The sequence below is a fragment of the Prinia subflava genome, chromosome 2 (assembly GCF_021018805.1).
Source record: "Prinia subflava isolate CZ2003 ecotype Zambia chromosome 2, Cam_Psub_1.2, whole genome shotgun sequence".
NCBI classification, from domain to species: Eukaryota; Metazoa; Chordata; class Aves; order Passeriformes; family Cisticolidae; genus Prinia; species Prinia subflava.
In genome coordinates this window covers 60523784-60532174 of record NC_086248.1, presented here as the reverse complement: position 1 = coordinate 60532174, position 8391 = coordinate 60523784, and the positions used below count along the sequence as shown (strand labels likewise).

Below are 8391 nucleotides of genomic sequence, written 5' to 3'. Positions count from 1 at the left end.
ATATCAATCTAAACTGGCATGTAAGTTAATGCTCACCCCTTAGCAGCTCAAATTTACATTGCAACCCACAGACTTATTCATCTCCCACCGCTGAGAATCGTAACCCCAGGATCACTCCACGCACATCCACACTATCCAAGAATCAATGGCTGCTGCAGCATTATACGTATTATCAAATCCAGTTGCTTGTCAATTAACCCAATATGACATCTGCATGAAGGATTTAAATAAGGAACATCATATTATGCCGTGTGATCGATAAAGTGAAAATGCAGGCACTGACAAGGCTTAGCATTTGGCCTGATACCACAGCATCCATCTCTCTGAATGGAAGTTATTTATGCTCCCACTGAATTATGGCTTGTACTCAAATATTGGCAAAGATGCAATGTACAAAACTTGTAACATCTACAGTATGCTGTGGTTGGCTACAGCCCTTGGGAATCTCTTAAAAGACTTCAGGAGCACAGCTCAGTCCAGGACTTAGGAGTGGATCCTTTTCATCTCAGACAAAAAGGTGCTACTGAAAAAAATTACCAGAGGAGCAGATGTGTTCCTCAGCACACACATGTACAGCGGAAAGAACACCTCATTCATGGTGCTGGCGAAACAGAAACTTCATTAATTAGAAAGAATCCTGACTTCCCTAAAGTAAAACAAGGTTCAGCCTTTTTCTCCATCAGGAAAAGCAAATGAGCTGATGAGGATAATGAAATGCATCACATTGACAAATGAGTTCACTCTGGACACTGGAAGAGAATTAAGCTCCTTTATAATTTAAAATAACAAAACTGTCGTCAGTACAGTGAAGTGCCCCACATACAATCAGTATGAGCACATGGAAAAACTGTCCTCCCAGTTAATTTGGAAGCAGGCATTGGTTCCTCAAGTTGGAAAGACATCTCCTGCTCTTGAAACAAACTAGCAATCTGCAAGTTGTGAGTAAGAAGAAAAAGAGATCTATCCTGTTGAAGGGCAGCAAGTGATATACAGTATGTTTAAAGGGTTCCTGTTATGTTGAGCTCAAAATTTAGGCTCTGTGTCAAATAACTTCTTACCAACTTGTGATAAAAGTGTTTCCATTAAGAAATATTCCAGTGGAAACCATTTGGTTATAGATAGATAAACTTCAGTAGTACTTGTAGAACAAACCTGTGGCATGGTGTTGGTACAGAAGCCAGGTGTGATGCATATTAGAGGAAAGAGGCTGTCTAGTGTCCACTGTTCAACTCAAAAGAAACTCAGAAAATAAACATAAGTGGAGACCTACCGTTTGGGAAATGCATATCTACACAGGCATTGTAAAAAACACACTACTTTTGAACCTCGTGTTATTTCAGTCTGCAGGCTGACTATAGATATCAGTGCCCACATCCACTGCCACTGCTGGCAATGGAAGCTCTTCCATTGATTTTAATACCACAGGCTATAGAGTTCCACACAAAAATTTCCTTCTACCTCACTCTCTCCCACAGAATGATTTTTGGGTCATGAAATTTTTACTCCCACTCTTCTGAGCGCATTATTTCAAACTCTTGATACTTCACATGTGAATGCGTAACATAAGCCCTATCAAAACATACAGAGACAACTTTCAAGTCACTCCTGAACATTACGAAAATTCATGAGCTCCCTAAATTTGAGAATTTGGCTTGGTACAGCAGGACAGCAAACCAAAATGTTTATCTCTAAACTCCCTAGGTCTACAGGCATATCCAAGTGTGCAGCCTCTTAGGAATCTCATATCTTCAGGAAATGGGCAACCTAAAGACAAAAGTGATTTTTTTGGTTCTGCTTTAATAAGTGAGAACACAACTGAGATTTTGGATTTATAAAAAATTGTCTGATTCAATGGCACAGGGCTTTTCTGAAACAGAAGTTAACATTACCTCTCTCCCTTTTGTTCAATCCTTATATTAAGTTCACAGGACTATATGTAGTCCTCCACTCTTTTTTAGACATCAGATGGTTTTGTACAGGCTAAGGATGTATTTTATTGAATATCTACTTACGTGTTTTGCAACATACTTATTCCTGGAGTAGATGTAGCCTCTGAGAAACAAGGCTGCCATGGAAAACTGGAAGACTCACAAGGACTGTAGGCTGCATCTTTGAAAAGTGTTGCCATGGTTGCAATGGAGCGAACCTACTTCCTCTGGTTCCGCCACAGAACCTGGAGCCCTGGATGAGGTGGGTTTTGCAACCAGCCAAACAAGGGGACATAAGGGTGTGGGAATCAGGAATGTAACTACAGAGAGAGTCAGGAGTCAATGGACAGGTGCTCCAAACAATGATGCTGACAGTGCAACCCCTTGAGAAAGGATGACCTCTCCTCTCAAACCATGTGGCAAATACCTCCTGATAGATGAAGAGTAATTGTGTGAGTGTGTGTGTGTAGGTGGGAAGTGTTAGCCTGACCATGACAAGGCCAGGAGTCAAAACTGTTAAGAGACAGATGAATGTTTTCATGGCAAAACACAGTAAGGGAAGATCTGCTTAACTGGTACAGAAGGATATGAGGGTGTTTGTCAATGATGGAAAATAAGATAAGACAAAGTAAACTTTCTATAAAAAAATCATCTCTTCCTCTTGGTAGATTCTGTATGAATATGTCTGAGAAAAAAAGAGACTGAAAAACTCCTGAAGATCTCTCCCATGGCAAACTGAAAAGCTATGGCATGCTATACACACATAGAGAAAATGGCATCTCTCTTGTAGTACAACACACCCTTCTACTGAGATACTAGCCTGTAAAAATCATAAATGACTTATTTTTACAGAAATCATCCAGACAAAAACATATATTCAGCTGCCAAAACTGCAGTCCCTCAAAGCAGGGGGAGATAAGAATAAATACACACCTTGGTTTTGCAGAGAGAACCACCATAACTCTGTAAGTGTAAATAGCATAAGCAGTAGACAATAATGCTTGTTTGTCTCACCTTAAAATGTAGTGGGGAGATCTGAGCTGAGAAACAGGTGGTTTTGTGAGCTATACAAGTCTTTTTATCTGTGGCTTATATTAAGTATTGCCAGGCTATAAAGAACCAGGGACACAAGTATCAAGAGAACTAAAATAAAACAATACCAATGATGGTCATAATAACATTTATGTTTCCTTTCCTTTTGGTTCAGAGCTGCTACAGCACACAACATAAGTTTCAGCTGCAAATAAGAGGACCAGAAACAGACATTTTCCTTTTAGATGAAAGCCAAAATTCTTATTTGACTTGCATAACTGAAACTTTAAAGAATTTCTACCACAGAACATCAGTTCACCAAACAATCATGAGAGCTGACAACACTGTATTACAAAAACTACATTTAGGAAACAAGCAAAAATTGTGCACTGGTATAAATCACAGCTACACCTTGTTCAAAAAGAGCCACATGCTCAATGTCAAAAATGGGCAGAACTCCAAATAAGATGTGTACTTGTCAATTAGTGGATGAAATTTAATCTGTAAGGGAAGAAACATATTGCACATGGGAGAAGATAGCTCAGGGAGGGGTAATATCCACAACAAAAAAATATCTCCCATTTCACTGAAATCCCCAAAGAGGTAGTGGCGAGTGATAGTGGTGACTATCGATGGACAGCTTTCGGTTGGCTCATGTGAAATGATTTTGGCAGAACATACCCAGGTTTTACCTCTGCTGAACTGACAGGCTGGTTTGTGCAGGATCCCAGTCCGAGCAGGCTCAGGCGAGTTTCATGGCATTTAGGGGAACATTTGTGTGCACTTCAGGAAAGCAGCTCAAGGCTGCCAAGAGCCGGCACTGCCTCAGCCCCCACTCCCGAGTGAGGGTCTGTGGGGTATCTAAAGTGGGGGGCCATGGGGTACCACGGCTCTTCGTACCCAGCACTCCTGAGGCAGCACGGCCTGTGCCCAGGCCAACCTGTTCATCTGGAGAAAACTGAGAGGGGACCTCCTTCATGGGTAAAAATATCCAAATGTGGTGGGGGAGAGGAGTCCAAGAAACTGAAGCCAGGCTGTTGTCGTTGGTGTCAACTATTAGAACATAAGGAGTAATGGGCAGAAACTGACACACAGAAGTCCCACATGAATGTGAGGAAACTTCCTTACCGTGTGGGTGACCCAGCACTGCAAAGGATTGCCCAGAGAGGTTGTGCAGTCTCCTTCACTGGAGATATTCAAGAATCATCTGGACACAGTCCTGTGCCCTGTGCTCTAGGATGAGCCAGCTTAGACAGGGAGGCTGGAGCAATGACCCACTGTGGCCCCTTCCGATTTTACCTATGATGTGATTCTGTGATCCCTTATGCAGCACAAAAATTGACTTCTCTGTTGCTGTTTTACACCTCCTTGGCAATTTTTACCAAACCGACACAGGTTTTTTACTTTAGAGATGCTGACGACAGGTGAAGTGAGCGGACGCGGCCTGCCGGGGAGGCTGCGGCAGGCGCGAGGGGCTCGGCCGGAGAGGCCTCAGCTCCGACCCAGCCGTGACTTTGGGAAGTTGGACCCGGCGATGGGACGCTACGAGCCGCCCTTGACCCCACGGAGGAGCGCTCTCGGCCGAAGCTACGCCTCCTCCGGACGCCAGCGAGGCAGCCGAAGGTGAGCCCTCACGCCTCGCCGCTCCGGAGCTCCAGGCCGGGTTTTGCGGGGGCCCGCGCTCCCCGCGGCAGAGCGAAGCGCGGCTGGGGCGCGGCGCTGCCTGCGCCGGGCCGGGCTCGGGAGGGGGCAGGGAGCGCCCAGCGGGAGCCGGGACACGGGGACGGTGTCCTCGGCCCGCGTCCCCCGCGGGATTGAGCGGCGTTCTGGGGTCGGAGCCGCCTCCCCGCGCTGAGCCCGGGGCAGTTTCGCCCCTCCCGCCGCTGCTGGTGGCCGCGGGGCGCGGGCGCTCAGGCTCCCGGCGGGGCGACCCGGAGCCGCTCCCGGGTGCCGCGGGCTGCTCCCGCATATTGTTTCCCTGAGAAGTGCCGGGAGGCGGGGGATGGGAAGGGAGATCTGCCTGCAGTTGCTCCACGTGCATCAATAGTTGTCAGTAACATCAAACTGACGTCATCCTCGGGTAAAAAGATCTCTCTTTTGTTCTCGTTCCCTCCCACCAGTTCTTCCCCCCAGCCCCCCTTCCCCCCCCCCCCCCCCCCTTTAAAATTAAAAGCCAGAACATTTGCAAAAAATAAAAATACTAAGAACTCCTCTCCCCCACGTTAATTGCAATGCAAAGGGAGATGCTGCATTACGGATCCTGCCTGGGCCGTGCGGGGCTCTAATGAATGCGCCGAGCCTTTGATCTGGGTGAGTCAGTTGGGTTCAGTTGTGCCGGAAGGTTACTTGCACATCCTGGCTGATCTGAAATTCGATCAGCAGAGGGGGCAAAGAAAAAGAAGAGCATTTTAATGGGAATCAATAGAGGATCACAGAGTCCTTGAAGGAAATAGGTGTTGATTAAAGATGTGTGGGGTTTGTTCGCCTTTTTTTTTTTTTCCCATGTACACGACTTGTTTAAAAATAAATAAACACCAAAAGCAGCCCGGCAGAAACGAGGGAGGGCAGGCTGGAAAACAGCTTTCCCAATCACCCGTGTGTTTCTGTTCCAGGGAGGCAGTCAGCAGACCGAGAGTTTGTGCAATGCTTCAAGCTACAGCGCGCAAATTTAAAGCAGTAGGCTCCAAAGGATAGCTCCGGTTCTCACTGCACTGCATTGCTGTGCCTGAGCTGTTTACTAGTGCATTATTAAATAAGCCAAAAACACTCGCCCCTCTCCCCCCAAGCCAACTTGCTTTTTCTCCCTCCCACTTCACCTCCCCCCTCTCCCGCCTGCCGCCGAGCCACGAGGATTGGAGATACCCGACAGGAAGGTGCAGACCTATTTTGTTGCAGTCACAGGTTTCAAAGCTAAACTTTCTAGGCACGTTCCCACCGTTTAGGAAATAGTGAGCTAGAAGGTTCTGTATATGTTGACTTTACGTGGAAAAGAGGGAATTACAATTGTGTTGAACATTTTTTTCACTCAGAAGGAGGTGAGTCAACTTCCTACACAAAGGTTTGAATTACCCACACTGCATATTGCAATAAAATCCGGACTCTCTTCCATTCATGTGTTTGTGGGCACATGCACGTGCAGAAATGGGATTGCAGTTGAGGAACTGGAACAAGCTGCTGGTGGAAGGCTGAACATCCCCAGCATGATTATATGCTGGCTGTCATCATAGAAACAGGGCATTGCTGCACCATGGCAGTCCTATTTTTATCCAATGGAAACCTTCCCATTAGTTCAAATTTTGTGTTGAGTTGCCATTTCTTCTGGTTTTACATTCTGGCATGGCTCTCCCTACCTGCTGCTAAAGATGTCCGCATAATTCAGAACTGTTGCTGTTGATGGTGTTGCAGTGGTGTGTGCAAGCCCCATGAAGAGCATGAATTTATGCAGGTAGTCATTAACAGGCAGATTTTCAAATGGGGACACAGAGTGGGAGGAAGAGCCTCCCAGATGTAAGGCTAAAGAGGTTTTCTGCCTCCCAGGTAAATATAGGCCGTGCTGTCTCACCATGTGGTGTTGGAACATCCTTATCATCCTCTGAATTGCAGTTGCAGTGACGATTTCCATTCTGAATAAGAAATAGAAAACACTTGTTCTACCTGAATAGTTTTTGCCCAGTGTTTGTTGAAACTAAAAATGTTTTGGGGCACATTTTAGGATATTCTGACAAATATTCATCATTATTGCAGTGATCTTTGAAGAAAATTGGTGGAAAGGTAGCGTTAGATAATATGGCCACGTGAGGATGACCATTTTATGATAGTATGAGGATTTCTTCTCCTATGAGATATATTTCATTAATTTTAAAATTATGATGACAACAATAATAAATTCTCTATTTGCTGCAGGACAAAATGCAATAGAAAATGGGATGTGACACGTGCTATTGTCACTCACTGTCCTGTGAACACATGGAAGACAACAGAAGGTCAACTACCTAAATTAGGTATATACCTCTTTTAGGGTTGTGCTCATGGAAGGTGCCAGATTAACAGCCTAGGAGAATGAAGGGCTTCTTTTATTGTCAGAACTGGTACAGTAATGGGATCTTTCCCACACCTTACCTTACTCGTCACTGCCTCAAACCATTTTTCAGAATAGACCACAATTACACCCAGAACCTGCATAGACTTGTGTTCTTAAATTTATTTGTAGAGCTAAGTCATTAGTACTAACAGGCTGTGGAGACCTGAGAGGCTGTGGAGGCTGAGCTATCTGCTGAGAATGCTAAGAAAGTTGTGAATTATTCAATTTTTTATGTGAATACTTGTGAAATACCACTGGAACATTTCAAATAAGCCAACATTCAGCAGATTACCTGCATCCATTCTGGCCTAGATTTGATCTATGAATGAATGGCTCTCAAGCCCTTAAAAATGCCCTGGGCAATTCTGTTCTATTATCTCCACCATTGTTTTTCCATCCAGATACCACAGGGATGAACACAATCAGCAGAGAAAATGAAAATCAAATTGCCTACCAAGAGCTGACCATATGGGGCAGCTGGTTGCTGCTTCCCAACCCCCTGCCTGATGTCTCTTTCCTGCCTCCAATGATGTGCTACCCAGTGCTAGTCAGTCCCCGTCACCCCTTCCAAATCTGTTTTTATGCTGCAGACAAGCAAATTTCCTCAGGTTTTATATTTTCTGAGAATGCGTCCTCTTTTCCCTCCAGTTTCCTTGTTTCTCTGCAGACTAAAACTGTTTGTGTGGTGTGCCCCCCCCCCCCCCCCGCTCCCCCCACCCCCTGCCTACTTCTGCTCCTCTGAATATGAACACTGGGCCTAGAAATAAGGAAAGGAGGCCAAAAGGAAAATGTGTCTCACTGAGACTTGCCAGATATCCAAGTTGCATGTGGAGAGACAGAGTTTCAGCTCATGTGTCTGGCTTGGGCAGCAGCGTAGACCATTAAACATCCCGTTGTCTGTCTTGCAGTGTCCAGACAGCACAGCTCCTCACACTGACACCCGGAGGGGCTGGCTGGGGGCGTGGGTTGGGGTGAAGTTGTTGGGGTTACTGCCGTGTTGAGCTGAGATAGATCTGGTGGGTTATTGGTGATTTCTGTGGCGAGGGATGCATTTTGTGTTGCACCTTAAGAATGAGGACACTGGCAGGAAGAGAGGTGTCTGCAATCAAATGCTCTCACCTGTCATGTTGAGGAGCACAGTGCAGCTTGTCCCCTTAGAGTGTCTGGCTCTTGGTTTCTGCAGGGTTCTAGAAAAGTGATGGGTGGCAAGTTACTATTAGTATTAGCATTAGCATTAGCATTAGTATTAGTATTAGTATTATTGTTTATTTATTTGCTTGTTGCTTCATGGCAGTTCACACAGTCCAATAAAAGCCGGATCCTACTGTGCTTGGCACTGTGTAAACTGTG

The 8391-nt window shown here is 45.5% G+C and overlaps 1 protein-coding gene across 16 annotated transcripts in view; it reads left to right on the top strand.

Moving 5' to 3' along the window:
• Window positions 1-4099: 4099 nt before the first annotated feature.
• The window catches only part of LOC134546893 (uncharacterized), a 249245-nt gene continuing 244953 nt past the window's right edge, over window positions 4100-8391 (top strand). For 3 of the 16 annotated variants that reach the window (XR_010079289.1, XR_010079287.1, XR_010079283.1), the window contains exons 1-3: window positions 4601-5040; window positions 5200-5270; window positions 6864-6961. Coding sequence is in view for 1 of the 16 variants with exons in the window: in XM_063390172.1 (XP_063246242.1) it covers window positions 4372-4583 (212 nt within the window). In the remaining 15 variants the exon portion in view is untranslated. The other 13 variants (XR_010079284.1, XR_010079295.1, XR_010079288.1 and 10 more) reach the window with 8 other exon arrangements.